General features: G+C 48.0%; 7 protein-coding genes across 7 annotated transcripts; 3 read left to right on the top strand and 4 right to left on the bottom strand.

The window, feature by feature from the left end:
• Positions 1-10: 10 nt before the first annotated feature.
• N7506_005345 (uncharacterized protein) lies at positions 11-1,712 on the bottom strand (the record flags this gene model as incomplete). The annotated part of the gene is made up of 4 exons (XM_056954639.1): positions 11-704; positions 762-883; positions 935-1,239; positions 1,304-1,712. 4 exons carry the CDS (start codon positions 1,710-1,712, stop codon positions 11-13), a joined length of 1,530 nt encoding a protein of 509 aa, XP_056813528.1.
• A 575-nt stretch (positions 1,713-2,287) lies between these two features.
• On the bottom strand, positions 2,288-4,358 carry N7506_005344 (catalase; the record flags this gene model as incomplete). The annotated part of the gene is made up of 10 exons (XM_056954638.1): positions 2,288-2,364; positions 2,420-2,848; positions 2,912-2,996; positions 3,050-3,337; positions 3,390-3,513; positions 3,612-3,736; positions 3,796-4,006; positions 4,055-4,078; positions 4,143-4,272; positions 4,325-4,358. The coding sequence occupies 10 exons, from the start codon at positions 4,356-4,358 to the stop codon at positions 2,288-2,290; spliced, it is 1,527 nt and encodes a 508-aa protein (XP_056813527.1).
• A 1,063-nt stretch (positions 4,359-5,421) lies between these two features.
• N7506_005343 (GMC family oxidoreductase) lies at positions 5,422-7,167 on the top strand (the record flags this gene model as incomplete). Its single annotated transcript, XM_056954637.1, has 1 exon — positions 5,422-7,167. One exon carries the CDS (start codon positions 5,422-5,424, stop codon positions 7,165-7,167), a length of 1,746 nt encoding a protein of 581 aa, XP_056813526.1.
• Positions 7,168-9,171: 2,004 nt separating this feature from the next.
• On the top strand, positions 9,172-9,738 carry N7506_005342 (uncharacterized protein; the record flags this gene model as incomplete). Its single annotated transcript, XM_056954636.1, has 3 exons — positions 9,172-9,292; positions 9,368-9,606; positions 9,724-9,738. The coding sequence occupies 3 exons, from the start codon at positions 9,172-9,174 to the stop codon at positions 9,736-9,738; spliced, it is 375 nt and encodes a 124-aa protein (XP_056813525.1).
• A 7,672-nt stretch (positions 9,739-17,410) lies between these two features.
• Positions 17,411-18,583, bottom strand: N7506_005341 (uncharacterized protein; the record flags this gene model as incomplete). The annotated part of the gene is made up of 5 exons (XM_056954635.1): positions 17,411-17,669; positions 17,730-17,893; positions 17,955-18,320; positions 18,370-18,494; positions 18,547-18,583. The coding sequence occupies 5 exons, from the start codon at positions 18,581-18,583 to the stop codon at positions 17,411-17,413; spliced, it is 951 nt and encodes a 316-aa protein (XP_056813524.1).
• A 1,981-nt stretch (positions 18,584-20,564) lies between these two features.
• N7506_005340 (uncharacterized protein) lies at positions 20,565-20,902 on the top strand (the record flags this gene model as incomplete). The annotated part of the gene is made up of 2 exons (XM_056954634.1): positions 20,565-20,760; positions 20,850-20,902. The coding sequence occupies 2 exons, from the start codon at positions 20,565-20,567 to the stop codon at positions 20,900-20,902; spliced, it is 249 nt and encodes an 82-aa protein (XP_056813523.1).
• A 420-nt stretch (positions 20,903-21,322) lies between these two features.
• Positions 21,323-23,185, bottom strand: N7506_005339 (ankyrin repeat domain-containing protein; the record flags this gene model as incomplete). The annotated part of the gene is made up of 1 exon (XM_056954633.1): positions 21,323-23,185. One exon carries the CDS (start codon positions 23,183-23,185, stop codon positions 21,323-21,325), a length of 1,863 nt encoding a protein of 620 aa, XP_056813522.1.
• Between the last annotated feature and the right edge of the window lie 256 nt (positions 23,186-23,441).

Raw genomic sequence — 23,441 nt, 5'->3', positions numbered from 1 at the left:
CACACACTGTCTAATGGCCGTGAATTGACGACAGGAGTGAGTCTGGTGACCACCCATCATCCATGAGAACCGATTCTTTGTTGTTCCCGATCTGGTAGAGGAGGTTCAGGAGACATCTTTCAACTCCCTGGCGTGCTTCCAAGCTTAATGTGCGAAGGACCTGCACAAGATTGATCGCGTAATCCATTTTTTGGGGTTCCTCCTCAAAAAGGCTGGTCTGACTTCCATATAAAATCGAGTGCAGCTCGTGTACCGAATTCCCCCATCTGTGATGTGATACTGCCAGGAGAGCTTCCAATGCGTCCAGTCCGGTAGGGTACACAGACACGGTGCAGTCACCTTCTGGAAAAGTGGAAATTAACTCTTGTACCAGTACGCTGATGGAAAACAAACATATCAAAAGTTCGCTTTCCCGTGGCGTGACGCAAGATTCTTTGAATCGGGTCTCAAGAGAATTTTGAAAGTCTCGACGTAAAAGTCCTACCGCGGCATGGGTGAATAGGAAGGGAGAAAGCTTCCTGGTGCGGAAAGATCCCATGAAAGTCCTCATATCCTGGATGAACGATATTAACCAAAGGCAGCGAACTTGATGAATATCCACAGATGAGTTCTGCTGCTGAAAAATAGGAGACAAAGGTGGGCGAGAGATTTGTTTAAGATTGTTGGTGGGTTCGAGCCATGATGGTTGTGACATCAGCGAGACGCTAAGAGTTAGTTAGTACCATGCATTGGTCGATTAATCTTTTCCCTGGGTTACAAACAGGTAGATCACAAGTTCTAGGCGCCAGTTATTATAAAGAGATTGTACTCCACCCTTGGCATCAATCATTCCCTGGAGACCATCGCGGTGAATCTTCCAGTTTTCCACTGTACCCCAGTACCGCTGGGAAAGCTGATTAGTCAATGAAATCAGATTCCCGGTATGAAAACCCACCTCGAATGTGAGCAGCCGAACAACGGCAGAAAAAGCGTCCTCACTAAGTTTTTTCTCAGGATCGTTCAGCCAAAGCCGTAGAATTCTGACAGCTTCAAGCTTATAGTTGAGAGCATCAAAAGAGCCTGTTCCTCGGCACGGGGGAATACCCGCGTATAAATGAGATAAATGCGCAGCCGAATGCGCCATGATGCAGTTGAAGGAAGAAGCATTCGAAAGGTCTAAAGGGAACCAAACATCTCTCATTGGGTTGAACCCTGTGACATCCAGATCCTCGAACATCATGGCGGCATGGGCGCCAATCCCTAGAGTCTCGTCAGCCAAATACGCTAATTGACGGTAACTTGAATCTCCGGGCTGTCCACGCACAGTGGTGGAGAAGCTTCTGATGCTGGCCGGTCAGATGAATTGGACAAGTTTGAAATGGGTCAGGTCTTGCGCTTGACAGTGCATGGCTCAAGCCACTGAGCAGCTGGGAAGGAATGCCCGATTGAGTTGCTTGGTTCTCCATCTCAGCTTCGTCCCTATCCGGTTCTAAGCCCGAAGAGCTACTCGCTCTCACGGTTGGTGAATTTTTCCCACTAGAGGAAGATTCTGATCTCGGAAGCAGGGTCCGAGAGGATTGGTTCCGGTGATGTAATTTTGCCTCATGTTTGCACTGGTGTCGTCGTTTCCAGTGCTCTTTCATCGCATGACTTCGAGCCTCTGATTGAACATTTTGAGCGACAAATGTGTACTGCGGTAACACTTTAGAGAAGCTAGAATTCGGAGGGGACATGGTCACTTGTGCGATAAGTTTGTGCTGTGCGATACTAGATAGAAATAATTGTGGTATCCCAATGTGGTTTGAGATACTAATAGGATCGCATGGTTGTTATTCGCTAGACCTACAGGCGGTAGAGTAGACTAAAATTACATAATGCGCCGGCAAGCGAGAGCCTTTCAATTGCCCGAGTGTGTTGGCAAGTGCCTCTCTGCCTGAGGCATCGATAACGTAAGCCCTGCAAGCCGCAGGCGATCACAGGCTGAGGCGACGCAGATCACAAGATGGGGTCGCTCTATGCAGAATGAGAATAACAAGAGCTGATTTGTGGACCGAACTGGGCTTAGTATTGGCTTGCGCCACGGCAGACTCGTGAATCTTCTATTCTATCTACCTGGAGACTGATTATATGCACAGGCCTGAGTTGGTGGAGATCAACCGACGGCAATATGATTCCAAGTCCTAAACATGTATGCTAAAAGCAAAACATTAGACAAAAAGGATTGCCTTGGCATTCTGGTCACCTAGAAAGAAGATTTGAAAATATACTAGCCTACTGAAGGAAGAGAAAAAAGTCCAAACAGACCTTTCTACATGGCCTTGATCTCTTCCTCGGTGCGCTTTTGCACTTTCGACCCCAGATCCTGGTTGACGCGACTGAAAAGGCCTGCGTCTCGCATTAGTTTATGAAGCAAATGAGTCATAGCGGAATGGGTACGCACTGTAGACAGCCTTGCGTAGTTCGGGATATCTCACCCTGATCAGACTGCCTACGAGGTTTTCGATCACCCTTTCTTGGTGACCAGGGTCCCTTCCGATGACCTCCCATAACTCTGCCGGCTGAACAAAGTCATCGTCGACGATGTGACTGGTGAATGCCGAGACCTCTCCCACCCACTTTTCATGTTCACCACTGAGGTTCAGTGCCTGGGGGGTTGTCTTCTTCACGTCTTGGTAGAAGGTGGTGGGCTGAATCGAGGATCCAACGTAGTTAGGATCGCCGCCGTAATTGCCGTCCATTCTCATCGCACCATCCCGCTCGAAAGGGCAGTACACCTGCACCTTGGCGGCGTTGGTAGGAATTTGCTGGTAGTTCACGCCGAGTCGGTAGCGGGCAGCATCGGGGTAGGCGAATAGTCGCGCTTGAAGGACTAGATTGAACATGAGTTATCAGAGTGACTGAAAAAAGAAGGCAGAAAGAAAGGGAGGGATACCTGGGTCAGCCGACACAGCAAAGCCGGGGACCATGGTCGAAGGGGAAAATGCAGCTTGCTCGATATCCGTAAAGTAGTTATTTGGCTAGTTTAGGTTAGCTCCACGATTCCAAAGAGAAATCAGTCAGGGTCACATACGTTTCGGTTCATCGTGAGACGCCCAATTTCCCGTAAAGGAAAATCCCGATGCGGCCAGACCTTGGTCATATCGAAGATGTTCCACCGGTATTTCTCTGCTTCCTCGGGACTCATCAGCTGCACGTACACTTTCCACGCTGGATAGTCGCCTCGTTCAATAGCCTCAAACATGTCCTGGATCATATAGTCTGGGTTCTCGCCGGCGAGCCGCGTGGCCTCCTCACGATCGAAATTCTCGATTCCTTGCTCTGATTTGACGTGGATTTTGGCATATTTGAACGTTCCATCCTGACAGTCTGGTTAGCGCGGCGTCTGGGTACTCCGTAGCGGCATGAATTACCGGCTTGGTGAATCGGTACGTGTGGCCACTGTACGAGTTCATGTAGCGAACCGATCTTGGGGTGCCACGGTCGCTAAAGAGAACCAGGAGCTGGTGGATGCCTTCGGGATTGCCAACGTGGAAACTATATTCAGTTAGATTTGCAGTGAGATTTTTTTCCCTTTGGGGAGCCCCAAAACAGAATATGTAACCTACTCCCAGAACTGTTGCTCTAGTTAGAACTAATCATTCCGTGTGGGAAATTGACGACTTGCCATATTCGGGTCGGGAAGATGACTTCGAGGGTGCCGCTTGTGGGATCTGTTCATTGACGGGAATTTGATCGGATCTCGAATGAAAAAGACGGGCTGTAGGGAAGAATGTTAGAAGAAGAACCAAGAGTTTTCCAAACATCCTCTACGCGTACCGTGTTGTTAAACACCCAGTCGAGGTTTCCCTCGTCCGTGTAGAACTTCATGGCCCCCCCATGCACATCGCGAGAGGTATCCGCGGATCCCGACTCGGGTCCGACGGTTGAAACGCGCTGGAGAACGGGGGTCTTCTTCCCAACTTTGTTGAGAAAGCTGGCACTGGTGAAATCGGTGCAATCTTGAGTGACTTCGAATTCTCCATAGGATCTGGACAGTCAACCGCGAGTTCTTCCGGGAAGGGGTTTTCCAACGTACCCGATAGCTTTGGCGTGGACGACCCTGTTGTCGAAGTGAACCGTTAGTATATGTTGGCTCTGATCACCCCGGGATAAGATGGATTTACCGCTCAGGAATTCTTTCGCGAGAGAAATGGGCCAATGTCTCGATGAGCTGTGTGTCTTGGAGCAGAGCGAGCCCACCACCCTGCTTCCCTTTCATCAAAACCGCCGTGTTGTTGCTGGCATAAGGGCAGCCTATACATAGTCAGAAATAGATCGTCACGCGAATTGCGGCAAGCCCGGATACCTTCGGCCAAAGTGTAGTATCTTTTGTCGCCCATGGTCAATGTGGAATGGCTGGGTAGGAGGAATTGATTGGAGCTAGATGGAAATACACCAGAATGATACACGGAGGAAATTGAAATCAAATGGCATGGGATTGGCTCTCACTATTAATATTACGGACACATTCATTGGATCTCCAAACACGATGACATCTCTATTGATCTCAGCTCTCGTCGCATTTCTCCGCACAAGGTGACGCAATGATTAAATCGGTATCTACTGAGTTTAGGAGTAATACCGAACAGGGTAGTAGGAAAGCGAGCCTCTGATTGGCTGAATGGTATTTCCCAATCCAGTCGCAAACAAAAGACGCAGATCATCATTGCCGCGTAGGGATTGACAGCGGGAACTTTAACCTTTGGCTTTTGGTTCTAGATCCAGGGCATTGCGGTTCCGGCTTCTTCTGGACAGGCCCGCAGCTTCATGTCAACGGTTCCCTGCAAGTGCACACTTACGTTCCAGCCGATTGTTCACCGACCATTCACCTACCATTTCGAGTGCAAATTCAATTGAGTTTTGAATGGCGTTGCGGACACACATAGCAGTAATTGAACATGTTCCAAGCCAAGAATTTCCACAGGGTAGATTGATGGATTTCTGCCTCCGTGAGTGCTACGATCACAGAGTGCGTGGTTTTGGCCACTTCGGTCTCACCCGGAGCTCTCTCGGTCGCGGCCCATGAGCTTAGCTTTCTCTCCCCCTCGGCCAATCAAGATATGACATCACCTTCATTCCCCGTCGTCGGGATGAGGGGTCAAGGGATGCAAATCAATGCCCCGTAGACGCCACCTGCCCTGTATTGGGGAGGACTATGACACCAATAAGAAATGAACAGAGCATTTTTGTGGAACGATGCACTCATCCACCACCTCGTCTTTTCAAGTCAATGACACAAACCAAAATCCAGGTGTTGGTTCTACATGGTAACATTCGGAAATCCCAATCCACCAGTAGCATTAAATCCTCGGAAGTCGCCCTGGAAACAAGCTCTTCATTCTCTACAATCATTTCACACTTCTCTTCTCAATTGAAATAAATATTTCATCCTTGAACTCCAACATGCCGATCCAGGACAATGCTAGGTTCGACTTCATTGTCGTGGGTGGAGGCACGGCCGGTAACGTAGTTGCTGGTCGTCTGGCTGAGAATCCCAAAGCCAAGATTCTGGTCGTGGAAGCTGGCGTTGAAAATGCCAAAGACCTTGAGCCCATCCGGGTTCCGTCGAATGCAATGGAGCTCCGGGACAGCGAGTATGACTGGTCCTTCAAAACCACCATGGTCAAGCGAGATGACTATGAGCGCGTCGAGAAGCCCAACACTCGCGGGAAGGTCCTTGGAGGAAGTTCCTCCCTGAACTACTTCACCTGGGCCCCGGGTTCCAAGGGCACGTTTGACATGTGGGAGGAATACGGTGGAAAAGAGTGGACATGGGACCCTCTGGTGCCCTACCTGCGGAAGAGTGCTACCTACTACGATGACGAAAAGGCGTATTCGCCAGACCTGAAGAAGATTGGCCAAGGTGGCCCGATTCCGATCTCCCACTCGGAATTAATTCCCGAGATGAAGCCGTTCAGAGACCTGCTTACCAAGGCTTGGAAGTCTACCGGTCATCCCGTCACCGAGAACATCTTCGACGGAAAGATGTCTGGTCTGACCCATAGTGTCAACACCATCTATAAGGGCCGGCGCTCGGGCAGTTTCCTTTGTGTCGCCGATAAACCAAATATCACCATCCTTCCTCAAGCGCACTCCAAGAGGCTGATCATCGATGCCGCGGACAAGACTTGCAAGGGTGTGACTGTCATCCTGACTTCCGGTCAGGAGCTCAACCTTTTTGCGATCCGTGAAGTCATCGTCTCGCAAGGTGTCTTCGAGACTCCCAAGCTGCTCATGCTGAGTGGCATCGGGCCCGCCGCGGAACTCAAGAAGCACGGAATCCCCATGATCGTCGACAATGCGCACGTTGGACAGCATCTCTTGGATCACCCCGGTGTTCCGTTCGTCCTTCGCCTGAAAGACGGCTTCGGCATGGACGACTACATCCTGCGGAAGGACACTCCACACAACAAACAGGCCATCAAAGCGTATGAGTCCAATCACCGTGGTCCACTGGGCTCTGGATTCCTCGAGATGGTTGGGTTCCCCCGAATTGACAGCTACTTGGAGAAGGATCCTACTTATCGTCAAGCCAAGGCCTCGAACGACAACAAGGACCCATTCTGTCCATACGGCCAGCCCCATTTCGAACTCGATTTTGTTTGTCTGTTCGGAAGTGCATTCCAGTGGCACTACCCGACCCCAAGCAAAGGCAACTACATCACCGTCATGGTTGACCTCGTTCGGCCTGTCTCCGAGGGTGGCGAGATCACGCTGAACAGCGATGATCCCTTGCAGCAGGCCAACATCAATCTCAACTACTTCAACAACGATCTCGACATCATCGCCATCCGCGAGGGCATCCGCTACGCTTACGACGTTCTCAAGAATGGCGAAGGCTTCAAAGATATCATCGAAGACGAATACCCCTGGCCCATGCCATTGCATGACGATAAGCTCATGAGGCGAACTGTGCTCGACCGCTCCCAGACTTCTTTCCACCCTTGCGGTACCGCCCGTCTGTCCAAGAACATCCAGCAGGGTGTGGTTGACCCCGGTCTCAGGGTCCATGGCATCAAGAATCTCCGTGTGATCGATGCGTCTTGCATCCCCGTCATTCCTGACTGCCGGATCCAGAATTCCGTGTACATGATTGCCGAGAAGGGTGCTGACGCTATCAAGCGTGATCACTTCGACTTTTACAAATAGGTTATCATAGGTGGGACAACTGACACTTTCAAAAATAGCTTATCTTGGGTAGCATGAAGGGAAAACTGTCTTTAGTCTAAGGCTTAATTTGGTTGATTGCAATATACGTGATCTGGTGTTGGATTGACTCTCTTATATTGACAAATTGCACTCAGCTCTCCATCTACGTCAGTTCTGGGATTGTCTACGGACCCCAATGCTTAGGTAGTCCGAGTATGATGGAGAGGGAAACAAACTTACATGAGAGTATGCTATGAGTCACCTAGCGTCGACGTATTCCGCACGCCTCTAGTAAACAACATTCTGGTTCGGGAACCAGTAATCCCAAACATCTGGATATCTTCGGATTCTCATCCAGGCTTGTCTTGTCGTTGAGAACAATTTGAATAAGTGGGCCCTCTGCGCCCTAGTCGACACCATTTTGACAAAATCTATTTCTCACCTCTTGATGTCTTCTCACCAAACTGCCGGCGATAACGTATTTCCCTACCGAGTGTGCCACCCCTACCGCGTGGGCCACCTACAGCGGTCTATTCATTTTAAATGCATTTATCTCAACCAAAACGCCATTAAATTCAATGAGCTAAAGTCGAGGTCTATTAGGACATGTAGTCATTCTATGACCCTGGATTCCACATACACTACACTTCGTTTTTGCCCTCGTACGCGGCTGAGAAGGTGCCAGAGCTGGCCCTACCTCACGGGATACTTAGGTGGCCCACTCGGTAGGGAAATACGTTGTGATTTTCCCACATCCCCTTGTGCGATCACGCATTTCATCGGTTGCTTATAAAAACTTCATGTGAGTGGTACGACTTAAAGGTCATGTGTGTTCCTTAGGGGTCGGCAAGAATAACGAATATTCGGAATTCGCATTCGTATCCGCAGACATTTTGCATGACGGATGCGAATGCGAATAAATTTTCTATTCGCTGCGAACATTCGCGCCAATCATATTCGGAATTATGAATATCCGTAACAGTCCTATTCGTCTAGCCAACAGACCCAGCAGATCCTGACAGGTAAAACGTAGTATAAACGCACGAAAAACGGTTGCCTCAACTGTCGCCATCGACGCATCAAATGTGATGAGACCCATCCATCCTGCGGGCGTTGCCAAAAAAAGTAGCAAATCACATAGTTTTCGGCGACGATCGCAAAGCATCGATTCTTCCCGTAAGATAACGACATGCAAAGACAGCCACCATGAGATCACGGTCAATGAGGGACCAAGCGGTATTCGATCAATTTGTTCGTTGTCCTCGCTATGCAGTAGCCTCAACCTTGGTCCCAATTCTCGTAGGGTGCCCAAAGAACAACATTTGCTGAAGAACAGCATCAAACAGGCGCCGGAGTTCAGCTTTCTTCCCCATCCGACCGAATCGCATTGGACTTCCAAAAGAACACTTTTGCAGTGGGCCAACACTAGCCGCACTACACTCGACCTGTTGAGGTCGAGCCACCTGTCGGGAATTCTACTTTTCTATCTGGAATTCTATCAAACCTTTATTACGCACGAACACTTCTCCCTAAGGTCTACAAGTGCCCTCTATTTCCGACACAGTATAATGGATCTCGCTTTGTGGTATACTCCATTACTGTATGCCCTAGTGTGCTTATCGGCATACCACCATACACTTCACAGCCCGGAGGGAGAACTCTGCAAATTTTTGATCGTTATCATGAAGCTCTGGTCTTGCAGGGCGAGGCTCTTCGCTCCGGGGAGCAACATACGGAGGCAACATTATGTACAATCCTCGTTCGAGTAACGCTGGAGATATTTTGAAGCAAGATGGTCTTATCTTTGAATGTTCACTCATAAACTTCCCAAACCAGGAATACCTCGGAGATTATGCGAACAGGATCAGTCACCATCAAGCAGCGTACTCATTAGCTCGCGAAACACTGACACCAATGCCTTCTAATTCTATAAAGTTACACGCGAACATATTCCGATTGTACGCACGCCTGGACATCCTGATCGGGCTCGTACGTGGCACGTAGATGTCTCTCAGTCGCGAGTGGTACGTCGGCAAAGGAAACTACGACTCAAGGCAAGCGGCTAATAACCCAGATGATCTTGCAAAGCAACTCGCACTGGTTGCGTCCATGAACCGCCGGTTTGGTATGGAGATGGTATCGCTTTAGGCAAAAATATTTGGGGGAATGGTATTAATGAACCGCCTCAATGAATAATAAGACAAATTCGGCCAATTGATGGGACGGGCAAAAAGCACTTTGGAGCATCATGTCACTGGAGGGAATATGGTACACTTCATCTTGATTGAACAAGACTTGAGGACAGATAATATCATAGATGCTGTTGCGCCAAGGTGCCTGTGTAATGATATATCGCTGGAGGTGAATTATACTTGGGTTGATCTTCTCTCGACCAAAATGACTTTCAAGTACCTGACGATGCTCTTCACGAAGCAACCAGTTGACTACAATAGAAAAAAAAAAAAAAAAAAAAAGCTAGGCTCTTCTTTTAAGAAAAAGCTTTCTGGAAAAAGGTTGACATGCAGAGAACCACCATACCCAGATGTATGTGTGCAGATCACAAGGCATTGAGATAAGGACTCGAACACGTTCTGCTTGATATTAGCAATGGTATATACAAAAAAGTCTTTCTCCATCCCGGCTTCGAGTAGATGATCAGGATCACGATGAATTATTCCAGATGACCACCAAGGTGGTTTCGTCGCCTCTGGATTAAACTACATTATTTTGCCAGCAGAAGACACCCTGCCATGATATGGATGATTCACCGGTTTATCCGGCTCTATGAGCTTGATGTAAGCCTTCGCAAAGACCCTGCAATCTGTCTGTTAGAGATCCCCAGAGGCTTTTTTCGAAGAAAAGTTCGTGGTTGTTCGTCGTTGCCGATGGACATCATAGAGTCCGCCCTCTGGCAAGAAGCTCCAGACATCGCTCTCCGATCAATTCTTCTCCTTTTTTGGGGTGGCAGACCTCCACAAGATCCATTTATTTTAGGGCGCGTATGTCTCACTGCCGCTGCCAAAAGCCATTTGTCACTTTGTCAGATAGGATCGAGTGGCCGTCATATGCAATTGAAGGAGAGAAGTTGTGATGAAGGGTTCCGTCTTTATCATTAAACATAAAAGCGCAAAGTGGACACTCCATGAGAATACTCTGCTCCGACAAAGCCAATTTTATCGCAGCTGAGTTCTGAATTGTTGAGGATATGGTGGTTTAGTTGAATGCGCGTGGAGGAGACCCAGACCGCCTGCAACTGAACGCAAATGGAAAACAGCCTTTAAATCCCTGATAACAGTCGCAAGTGTACACCCCTCCATACATCAATGCACTCTTTCCGTGTACTTTTGCGACCGGACATTATTAGTTTCTAAATTATTGATAGAGCCAGCAGCCAGAAGTCCGTCCACAATCATGATGCCTGAAGACCTGCTGTTGGGCGAAAAACGGACGATTATTTGCCAATGCAAGCGTACACCAAGGGAAGGCCGATCTGGAGAGCTGACAAATTGCATCCTAAGCCCCTGCCTATGGAGTTTCGCCGCCAGACTGATCGAATCCTCCATCACCCAACTCTAGCAGCTGTATCAAGTCTGGAAAATGAAAAATGACGTTCCTTTGTGATTGCTGATATACATTCAAAGTATGGCCATTTCGGTTTCGCGGGACCTAGCCAACTGACGAAAACAAAACAGAGCTCGACAGGTGGTGGTCATGACGTCCTTTCCGACTACTGATTTGGGAGATCCACCGTCAATTTGGATACAGTGTCGACGGTCGAGGATTCGGAAAGGTCTCCTACGTAGCAATGAATCATCACTCAGTCGCTGTTCCTTCTCTTAACTCTATCCCTCTCTCCGTTCTTCATACATACAGGAACTCAGGGGCTTGCTTCTTATTAAGGTCCGCTTCTGTAGATCCTCTCCGAAACGGGCTAGTGGTAATCTACCACTAATACAGAACAACGATGGCTCTAGGATCCCGCACGTCGATTCAGATATAATCAAAGTCTGCAGGAACGCCGCTGTTTCGCCATTCCAACCTGCCTCCTTGAACTAAGAGTGCTGTGTTTGCTGCCGGGCTTGCAACGATCAACATCTTGAGACGTTGGCATGCGATAATTTACGAATGAGAAAGTTTAAAAAGAAGATGGGTGATTGAAGTAGCGTTCTCGTTTTGCCATCCAGGAGGGGGTTGACCGCCTGCTTGTTAAGATTGTACACGGCGCGTTAATAAATCTCAATTATTTCTCAACCAAGTCGAATAGTGCTTATCTTTCGCAAAATCACCAACAATCACAGCGTTGCCTTGAATTCGGGGAGACGTATCAATCACGTCGATCGTCCGGAATCCGTCAGTAGCTCGGAACCGACTGCCTGAGCCGATGTGTAACAGTCTGGGCGGGCCAAAAAGGATAGTTGATTTGTCGGAAGTCAGCACCGGACCAAATTTTAGATTTGATCTGCAATAGTAGTCAACTCTTTTGTTAAGGAAGAGTGCCCCACTTTTTCATTTGCCATATTGGACACAAACCATCCCCGAGCATAAAAGAGCGAAGCAGTACACAGTCTCCCAGTATGCGATCTGTCAAAAGAGCTCAGTCCACTTGCCATGTTGTTTAAATTTTAGGGCGTTGTAGTTGCCTATTTTCAGCGAAGCGTAGCAAGGGTGAAGGGCACGGAGGATCGCAGGGACTTTATGAGGAGTTAACCCATAAAACATTTAGGTGGAGGTAAAACCAAAAGAGATCAATAACCAAAGCACTCTTTTTTCCCTATCAACAACGTTTCCATTATTTGCTAACATTGGGATCATGAGCACAAGAGTTCGAGTGAGCATTTGCGCAATGGACCACCACGGGTGGTTCGCATGAAGACAAACAAATATTGACAATTTACACCGGGGAGTATGATCGAGCAAATGGCAAAAATATCGATGTTGATGCATCCAGTAGGTCCATAGAATGGCACTACCTAGTAATCGTGCCCTTGCAAATAGCCAATATGGGCTGCATGTATGATGCCGTGACGTATCGGTTGTATTGACAGACTCAAGGTAAGCCGGCTACGACGGCCGTTTCCATCGAGTTCTGGCCAAGAGCAAAACGTTAGCATTATCTCTGATTCATGTTCGTGTTCCTTGGCTGTACGTGATGTTTATGCTACACGGAGAAAGTTTCATAACAAGAACACACGTAAACAGCGTCCACGTACGTAAAACCCACTAGACAGGAACACGGCTTGCAATAGTAAGAATTCAAGCTGAATTGAATGGCGATGTGCCTTGCGTTCGTGGCTAAACAGAAACCCTGCCGGCATCGAGAACATCGTATTAAGTCAGATTTCGATGGAGCGGTTGCGGGGATGAACAAAGATCGAGACACGCGCTCAGAGCGCATTCCAGGTGTTTTTGATGACGAGTATGTCTTCAAAGAGGTCATGCCCTTTTGCCTGTTTTTTGAGCGGCGTATCGGCTTGCAGGCTCGGCTTTAGCTGCGGTAAACTGGCAAGTTCCACAGAACAGACAAATGATGAGACTACCAGGTCATGAATGATATCAGCAATAAGAATTCAAAGTCTTGCATAGAATGAAATAAAGTATAAGACAAAGTGCAGCAAGCAGAAATAATTCGGCAACCTCGTCAGAAACCACGGATGACAGTCGTAATAGGGAAGAAGTTAGTGATCCATCACAATTCCCACTTTCAACGCCGATATTAATCACAGGCTTCACGGTCAGTTCACTACCAGTCGCTTACTTTCGCCATGCTAGACGGCGGGGGTGCTTTTGGAGTTTCATGCCGATGAATGAGATACTAAGATCTCGGGAGTAGATTCCCACAAATGAAAAACGCGTAAGCCAAACGATGCTAACCCGCTTCGGTCTATATCCGAATTAGAGTTCTTCTTCCAATTTGATCAGCGTTGTATCTTTCTCTCCGGTCGTTGCTTCCAAAACGCCCTTCACAATCGAGTGACGGCAATACGAGGGGTGTCCTGTTGTACGATCCAAGTCAGCAAGGCTTGAACTACTTGGACGAATTGTTATGACTTATCTGTTCATTGATTTCGCAGAATGTTCGCTTGAGACGAGACGATCAATTGGCTTCGTGGTCATATCTTACCGACGAGATCACTTACAGTTGTCTCCATCAATGCAGTCACCATTCATGCCATATTGACGTGATGTTGTATCCAGTTCATCGCACTCCCCGGCTGTCGCTTCGAAGAAGCCGCGCTGGGTGCTGGACAACTTCTGAGAGCCAAAAATGCGTGACGAATCACCTGTGACAGGAAGTTGTTTAGTCGTAATGGAATAAGACCTCGCGATGCGGACGGCATGAGGTTCATGCACTCCGCCGTTCAATGTAAGGCGGTGAGGTCGAGGGCGGGAGTCGCGGAAGACACAGTGGAGCACGCGTCGTAGTGACGTGGTCTTATCTCCGATCCGGCGATAGGACTCCCAACGGGTATCTTTCACAGTGGCGATGGCTGCTCCTAACAGTGGCATAAAAATCCGTAATGGTATTGGTGATTTGGAGCACAAAAATTCGCAACAACTGATATAGCGCAGCAGAGGATGCGATAAATCACTCACAATGCCATGAAGAATGGACGTCTCAAGCTTCTGCGCAGCGAATTCGCGATCGGATATCCGCACCTGTTATTAGCCCGTTCCTTCTTCACCTGATTCTTTGCTGCGTGATTTGATGCGACGGGGCCATGAATAGTGTGTAGGCAGTGGCTTTGTGCAGAGCACTAACGGGGGTATTGTATCCTCGGGGACTTCTGGTGCCATGTCGATGTTCACTATCGTTCATTGGCTTGTAGATCGGCGACATAATCCATGACTCACATGCTCTGGTGGCCAAGACTAGGGACGAAAAGACGGTAAAGAGCTGTGACTCTTGCGCTCGTGTATTGTGGTCAATTGTCCTCGGTTCTATTGAAATCGCATCGTCTGCATGATCAGTAGAATTTGGGCAAGTCAGGCTGAGAATCACATACCTGCGACACGGATGTTCGCACTGTCTCTTGGGAAGACGTCTGTACAGTAGATGGGATCAGTCGGCTGCTGTGACGTAGGCATCTTCGCATAGACACTTGGGCCCGCCAGCCTAAGTCTTGTCTCTTTAATTAGCTGGGGTGAATGGCAGTGCATCTGGTGGGAATCATACCTGTATCTCTCACAGGCACTGTCTAGCTTGCTTATCCACGATGTATTCCATAAATGTCAGTACAGTGGAATTCAGTACTGGGTCAAAGGTGGAGAACTTCTCAAGTGACTCAGACACAAGCCTACTTGACTTTTCGTAGTCAAATGAACAAATTGAAGAGCAAATTTCCGGGGGTAGAGAACGTATTTATAGACTTCCCGGCTCATCCTGTCGCCGAAGTGCGCTGCTTGGTAGGACACGTTAAGGGACAACTCTCTTAATTGAGGCCTGTTGAAATCCATTTCTTCTTTCTACCGCAGATATTTGCAGCGACATTTCTGATGCCTTTAGATGCTCAGCGAGAGAGATAATTAAAAGTGGTGTTGAACAACAGCATGCTGAGTTGGTCAAGAAACGTTGGCTGACTGTTGAATCCTCCACGACTCTTTAAAATTGAGGCACTGAGTACTATTCAATGCGCAATGACAGGCTCATATTTCTTGTTCTGATACCTCACCTGTGAGTGACTCAACGTTGAATCACCAAAAAGCGCCTACAATTTCATACTTGAAATCATGGACTTTTTTCCTAGCCTCGCTTTAGTGTGGTGTTGGTTGTGTTGAGCTGTGGGTCTGTCCGACCAGACTGCGGAAAGCGAGGTCACAGTAGGGTGTGCTCGACCCGTCAACCCGTTGAAGCTTAGCCCAACGTTGTCGACACTCAATTTTCGAACTTGTGGCCATGAAAATACATTAAATAAAAAAGTTCAGTTTTTTCCCTGAATTTCTTTGTTTAATGACGGTAAGTTCTACAACATTCCATTTGTCAAATTTCTGAGGCCTTCAACGAAAGGGAAAGAGGTTTCTGATTGAAATATATGTCCACACCAGGTAGGCGTTCATCTCTGGCCCTCAACAGCATGAGGCTTGGTCAGTTCCCCAACCGACTATCCCTATCGTTGAATAAACTGTCAACAGCCCGCCGAAAACTAACAAAACTTTTGTCAAAATCTGACTGCATCAATTAACAGTTGTGGTAATCGTAAAATCCACTACATAGTTGCCGGCGTCTGCGCAGTCTATAAGAGACACTAAGGATCGATGAAATTGTATTAACCAGACCCGTGACTTTCTTCTGCGGGCAAAATGGATGCCCCAAACAGCTCGCCACACCAGGAAAAAGAAGGAGATCAGCGGCCCCGTGAATTTCCCATCCTCGATGAGAAAGACAAATCAAAGGAAATTCTGACCATGTCCCATTGGTAAGTAAAACGATTCGCCTTCAAACGCTTTTGCCGACCATTACAGCCCTCGCCTTTGCAAAAGGAAGCTGAAACAAGACATATTCTGGCGACCGAGCCATTTCAACCCATCTTGAAGGTTCTAGCAGACCTCGAACGTGACGATCCCAGGTTGACTTTTCCCGCAGCTCGACTTGTCAGGCTCTATCGACGCCTATGGGAGTCATGCGTGTCCAAGCACATCGATTTCGAGAAGCTAGAGCAGGAACACCTTGTTGTAAAGGAGGCTGGTACGCACCTGAGAAAGGAAAGGGACGGTCTTCAGGTTCGCCACGACAAACAGCTATTTGGCTAGGCTTTTTTGAGCAGGCACTGAATCACTTCGGGAGCGACTGACTAGCGTACTTGATGGCTGCAACCACTCTTTCGCACTCAATCTGGTAGGGTTACCGGACAAGGAAAGAAGAAGGTAAAGGACTGTCCCTCGGGCACTTTAGTGCGAGTCAAAAGTTCACTTTCATTTATTAGCTGGTTGATCGGCGACATAATCCATGACACATGCTCTGGTGGCCAAGACCAAGACGAAGAGACGGCGTAGAGCGGTGGCTCTTGCGCTTGCACAGTGGTAGAACTTTCTCGATTCTACCAAATCGCATCGTCTTGACGATCAGTATGATTCCAAACAGATCAGGCTAATGCTGTTATATCTGCGACATGATGTGACGACGATATTCGCGCGTTTTCCTTAGGAACACCCACCGGGCTATACAGTAGATCAGCTCAGTCGGCCGCCATAGCGCAGAAATATTCGCATAGACACCTTGACCAGCTAACCCAAGCTTCGTATCTTTGATCGGCTTGCATGAATAGCAATGCATCCAGCGAACATCAGATATCTTACAGGCCCTGACTTGCTGGTCCATGAGGTAGTATATAAATATGTACAGTGGAAACTTCCATTTTGGCTTAATGGAGCACAACTTATCAAGTGGCTCAGACACAAGGCTTGCTCGGCTTGGAATAGTCAAGTGGTTCAACTCTAGAGCAAATTTTCGGGGGTAAAGAACGAATTGATAGATTTCTCGGCTTCGTCCACTTACGTGCTTGGTAGCAAGCGTTGTAGGACATCAATTCTAATTGAGGCCGGTTTAAATTCATTTATTCGTTGTACCGCGACTGTCTGCAGCGACTTCTTGACGCCATTATAAACGCCTACCGAGAGAGACGTGATAAAATCGTGTTAACGGAACGTGATGCTGGGTCGGTTAAAAACATTGGCTCAGCTAACAGTGGGAATCTATAACGGCCCTCTTAAATTGAGGCTTCGCGGTGCATTATGAGCCTTCTCAATCAGCAATGATAGGCTCATGTTTTTTCTTCTGACCATTTATTTCCAGCCGCGAGCGGCTCAACGTGGAATCAGCAAAGAAAACTATAGAATCTTATTCCTAGGACTGGCGAGCTATTTTCTCTCAGCCCCGCTGTAGTTTTGATTGTGCTGAGCTGTGAGGCACCGACCCGCAAACCTCGTGAAAGCGTAGCCCTACACCGACTCAATAATCTGGAACCTGTAGATCTCTTTCAGGTAATATGGCTAGCGTTTGTTTCGTACCGATTTCTAGCTATTCCAGCCTTTACCCCTTTCAACTGTTAGAAATTGGAGATGCGGAGGAAGTGTCGTGTTTCAAATAAAGACATGTTTCTTACCAAGTGAGCTATTGAAACCGATGAACAATGACATCAAAATTCACCTGCTAATGCAGGCCATACCTAAAATTGAGCATCGACCAGTCCCACATTCATGAGGCGTCAGTTGTTCTGTCTGAGTTTGCAAGGTATAAATGACGGTGTCAAGTTGACACGTTGCGCCTGAGACGGCCCGCGTAGTATGAGCTACCGTTCCGGAAGTATGGGTGCATGCAGGCCTGCTTCGCCGAAATTCGGTGGGCAGGGTCGTACTCGAGCAGGGCCTCCAGCAGATCGAGGCCAGCAAGCTCCAGACCGGGGACAATCGAGACATCGGGACGTTTCCATTTGGGGAAAGTGGCCTTGTAATCGGGGAATGAGGTTATATCTGGCCAGAGCGCTTCATCGGGGGTGCCGAGGGTACTGAAGAACGAAAAGCACATTTAGTTATTGGTTAATCACCAAGCGAAACGAAGAAGCTACCGGAAGATCTTGAAGATCTCGTCGATCTCCGAGTCACCGGGAAATAGCGGCTTGCGTGTGTACATCTCGGCAAAAATCGCGCCAATGGACCACATGTCAACACCGGTAGAATACTGGCGGCCACCAAGCAGAATTTCAGGGCAGCGATACCACAGTGTAACGACCTGAGATAGAGAAATGTCGGTGAGCTGAAAACCAATCCGTGCTTAGAATACCGGTGCTTACCTCATGGGTGTAAGTCCGTAGCGGCACACCGAAGGCTCTCGCCAGACCAAAATCGGCGAGTTTCAGGTTACCATCCCGGTCAATGAGCAAGTTCTGGGGCTTGAGATCGCGGTGCAGCATACGGCGACTATGACAGTAGCGAATACCCTCAACCAGCTGGGCCATGAACTTCTTCACCATGGCATCGCCCAGCCCCAGGGTTGCCATCGACGTAGATTCATCGGGAAGGGGCTTACCGCGACCACCCTCGCTAACCGGTAGAGCTTCCATGTATTTCTTCAAATCAAGATCGAGGAACTCCATGACCAGATAGAGACTGTGGCTATCGGCATGGACGATGTTCAGCAATTGGACAATGTTCGGGTCCTGCATTTTCTTTGAGTAGCGAGATCTCGCGGATAGTGGTGCTAGGAACACCCTCATCTTCGGCCTCTAGTCTGATTTTTTTCAGAGCGACAACACGGCAAGGATGGTTCAGCTCGCGGGCCTTGTAGACGACACCGTATGTGCCTAGAGACGAATCGACGCGTGAGCTGAGTTCTGACAGGAACGTATCAACAATACCAAAAACCGCGTCAAAAATCGTCCGTACCTTCGCCGACTTTCTCAATCTTCCGGTAGTTCTCCATGGAGATCTCGACGTTTGACACTTATTTAGGTTGGATCGTTTCAAGAAGACGAGAGCCGACCATTAGAGTAGCGCAGATGTATGGATGGTGGGAGGAATGAGGGAGAAGCAAGGAGGGGAGGAGGCATGGGAAACCAAGGGACCTCACATATCATCAAACATTGATCTCCGAGACCACTAAGCACGTCAAGTAAGGTTTCGACACAAAAAAAGACCCTCTTTCGAGTCCATGTTCTCAGCCGAGCGCAAAACCGCCCTGCGGAGGAAGGAGAATATTTACTTACCGCCTTCGCGGGGACTTGTCTAGACCTGCTGCTGCCACAAATAACATTATCTATGGCCTGGTCTGCCTATTTGCTATCGTACAGTATTTATGTCTGCCCATTATAGAACGGCGAAAGATTCTCGCTGTTGCTTGCTAGCCACTTATTTGACTCTTGAAGCTATCACTGCTCTTCCTTAAATCCTGATCGTTAACCCCACAGAGCACTTGGCCACCGATTCACATTTGCATGTGCTGGATGTTGATGAGCCTAAGAATGCTATTGGAAGTTTCCCATCTGAGATAAGTATGCCTTAGCTCGGAACCGAGAACCAGTAAATAAAAGTTGTTTGTACATCATACCCAACGGCGGCGGCTAGAGTAATGCCGACAGCGAGTTCAGCTGAGCCTTGTGGAGCGCGAAGACGGCCCATGTTGGCAGAAAACACAGCTGGCGGGTCGGCAGACGACTCTCGACGATTCTATCCGTACCGCCTCACGACGTAACAAAACTAGCTCATCCATATTAATCGACAATCATTGTTAATCTGATACTGGGAACTAATACATTGATCCTGGAAACACCAAATGCAATTCTGGGGGCTGTTTGTTCTCTGGGAACCCGTCTTTAGCTCCTGGGGCCATTTCCCGTTTCTAGGAAACTGAGTTCTACCCCTGGGATCTCCACTATACGATTCTGATTGAATACGAACTGGTTTTGGGAACACATTGGCTGGATCTGGAAGCTGTCGCACTCCTGAGACCCTACTTCCGGATCCTAGAGTCAATATTTTGCCTTCTGAGGTCACGGAAAGCCCTCACAAGACACCTTCACCAGGCCTGCGCACAAATTTGCGTCATTCGCTACTCCCGGAAAGGCTAAGCCATAGCCCCAGGAACCGCACTTGAGGTTTCAGGAGGTGATGAGACTGTCAACAGGAACATGACTTTGGTTCCCCGAGGTGAAAGTACTAGACCCCAGAAGCTACGTCGGGTTTCCTGGGGGCTACGTGGCCCCCAGAAGCTGCTTCTTTGCCTCCAGAAACTGCACTAAAGCCCCTAGGAGCTTTCTTGCTCCTAGGGCCAAGATGTGCTTTTTAAGGGCTGATAAAACTATCTCTAGGAACGAGACTGATTTCTTGATAGTTACAATGGAAAGTCTTACAAGCCACGAACGAATGCCGTGCTGTTGATTATAGTGTCACATCATGGCCTAATGTTTTTTAATTCTTCATATAGGTGGCCTCGAATGGTGTTGGTATTTAATGCTCAACGTTCAGTATCAATCAACTATACAACACAAATACTGCATGCATCCTAGGAGACAACAGGAAGAACAAGAGGATATCCCTTGCTGTTTCCTTTTGTCGGGTTCAGGTCACTTGGTGCCTCAGCCTAACCGTTGAGGAACGTGAGTGGACCTCGATCGATAGCAAATACATATATGCGTGTCCCACCATTAGTATATATATCGTATCCAACCCCAGCGAAAAAGCAGACAACCACACTCAAATTGGCTGAATTCACACCATTTTATGAGAATGCGTTGCAAAGATTCCCCACCCCGGGCTAGATATGGTTTGTATGTCCCTGTGGAATTAATACGCCTTGCTAACAACAATCAGATTGGAAACGTGCGGAGCACTATTACTCGTCCTTTGAACCACAATCTTTTATGAAAAGGTTGAGAGAGGTTTATCGTATTTCTAAAGCGGTGTTGATGTTCAAGCATCTATATGTGTCATCTTATGCCCTTGATGATAAGAAGGCACGCTACAAATATGCTTCCTGCGAGGTCAAAGCCTTCCGACATCAGGTCAAACTTGGCCTTTTGACTATCGAAGAAATGGAAGAGAAAAGAAAAGTTGTCTTTAGTCTCTATGCTGATGGTATGAATGACATCGAGGATTGGACCGGTAAGCATTCTAGATTATTATCAAGGTGACACTGGGAAACTAAATTTATTTCAGATTACCGATTTCCATTCTATCGAGCATGATCATAGATTACCGTCAAAAGATCCTGCGGGTTACCTCGCTGTCAGTGAATGCGGTCTGACATACCACTCTACCTTTAACCTGTTACCGCCCGTGCAACGACCCTGACCTACCAATAGCGTAAACCGAGCAGAAGGTTAGATTCAAGTCTGCACATTGTAGGGTGGATAAACGTACAAGCAAACTACAATGGAGAAGTAACAAATCGAATGCGACAGAAATATTATCGACCGCATTTATAACTATATTCAGGGGAGATACGAGTAAACTACATCTTTTGTTAGAGCCCCGAACTTCTTCACTATACATGGCGCGGAATATATGGTGAGCTGTAGCTTGAAGTATGACATCTTTCCGTTCATCGCATAGTCTGCCTTCCGCAAGAGAATGTGGTGCAAGTAGAGCCAATTTGAGAAGAGTTGTATGGTGCCGGACGCTGAAAGAATGAAATCCAACAAAGCAAGAACAGCCTGTGTATGGTTCAAGGCCAAGTGCAAAAGTTGCCTTGCTCATTCAAGTGACCTTCAAGGTAGAGCGCAATTCTACAGTTGGAAGCTGCTTCAATCGCCCTTCTCACATCACTAGCACATTTTGCACGAGTGTCTCCGTAGAGACGCTTGACTACCTGTTCGTGTCCATTCCGAGCTGCTTTGCATAACGCTGTGTCCCCAAATTTATCGGTAGCGGTAACATTCAGTCCACTTTCTTCCAGCAAGAGATTGATGATAGCCAAATGGCCATGGTAAGCGGCCAAGGAAAGTGCCGTGTCTCCCATATAAGTTTTCAGATTGATGTCGGGTGGTGTTGTGTGTTCAAGGAGTAGCATTGTAATTTCCGGGTGGCCCATCTCAGAGGCAACACAGAGAGGCGAGCTGTTCCAAAACTGCTGATTGATGTCGATGGTATCACAGGAAAGCAATCGGCGTACAACTTCCAGATGACCTTTTTTGGCAGCATGAAACAGTGGAGGGGCCTGTTGCACATTCACTTGTATATCTTCTCTTACGAGTAAGAGTTCCACCATGCGTACATCACCGTTGGAAGCAGCGTAGGTAAGAGGAGCCCATCCATGGTCATCACGAACGTTGGGATCGAGATTTTCAGTGCCGAGAAGGACACATGCGACCGGTATGTTGCCCGTTTTCGCTGCATGATGAAGAGCTGTCCTGCTAGTTTGACCGGCCAGGTTGACGTCCACATGATCTTCTGCTAGAACCTGTAGAGCTATAGCCGTGTGTTTTGCGTCGGCAGCCAAGCAGAGTGCTGTGGCTCCATTCAAATCTAGGGCATTGATGTCCACAGCATCATAGGCTAAAAAAAGCCTTATGATCGATTTCTTGCCATATTCTGCTGCGATGTGGAGGGCACTCCGACCGTATGTGTCTCTTGCGTTGGAATCTAAGCCGCATTTGTCCAGCAGGCACTTGGCTACCGACGTGCATCCATACTCTGCTGCGATGTGGAGAGCGGTGCAGGAGTGCCTGTCCGTTGCATTAATGGAGATCTCTTCATAGGCAAGCAATTGTTGGACTATCCCGCTATCGCTATTTTCTGTGGCTTGGTGCAACAGGGTCCGGCCATCTCTATTTCTAGAATTGGGATCTGCGCCATGGGCAATCAGTAGCGCGACGAAATCTTGAAGGCTTGCCTGTATCGCCTGGCAGAGCAGACGGTTTCTGATAGTGACATTCTCCAGCAGGGTCATTCGTAAATTTGGATCCGAATGGAGAAGTAACAGTCGAGTAATTCTCGGGGCTTTCTTGGCAACAGCAAGCCTGAATGGTGAAAATTGTTTGTAATCTGGCGTTCGTATATCACTGCCCCTTTCCAGAAGGACTTGCACCAGGTTCTCATCGCAGCGAGCGATGGCGTACCAAATAGCAGTCCGGTTCTTGACATCCCTTGTATTCAGACTTAGATCAAAATCTAGTAAAAGTGATGCAGTAGACAGTCGATTCCTTGCAATGGCGTATACCAGTGGTGTCTGCCTGCGGTGGTCTTGCCAATTGATATCCGCTTTGTTATCAAAAAGAAGCGTGCGAATCATGATCTCGTTCTTAGTGCGAATTGCATAATATATTGGTGTGCGAGATTTATCGTCTGTGGTATTGGCATCCGCTTGATAGCTGTGCAACATCATTTCCACAAATTCCGACTTGCCTTGGAGAACACCCCAGAACAAGGCAGAGCTGCGTTGGCGTCGGATGTTGAACTTGAACAAATAGTCGAGCAAAAGAGCATTTGTTGCTCGATTGAGGCAAGCCAGCATAAGCAAATCTCTCGCTTGATCTAGCTTGTCTGCTATGCAAAGAATAATCTCAGGAGGGAGATCGAGGAGAAGCATCTATAGGTTACGTTAATATCAACTCACGTATCAAGTTGTGCAGTATCAGGGGCCGGGTATATTCACATTGGGGTAATGGGCTAAAAGGAGCGGGAGTACGATTTGTTTCGTGTGGAGTTGATCTGGTGGGTGACTTGGACGGAAGACCGAGAGACGGAAGATAGATCTTTATTGTCTTATATATATTCGAACCCCAGACGCAGGATGATGTTGGTTCCCGCGTGGTATGAAGTATCGGGAAAAATCAAGGAACGGT

This window comes from Penicillium brevicompactum (assembly GCF_028827555.1).
Source record: "Penicillium brevicompactum strain IBT 35665 chromosome Unknown utg000003l_segment0_segment0, whole genome shotgun sequence".
NCBI lineage: Eukaryota > Fungi > Ascomycota > Eurotiomycetes > Eurotiales > Aspergillaceae > Penicillium > Penicillium brevicompactum.
The sequence above is the reverse complement of the archived record's forward strand: the minus strand, read 5'-3'. Positions and strand labels throughout refer to the sequence as shown.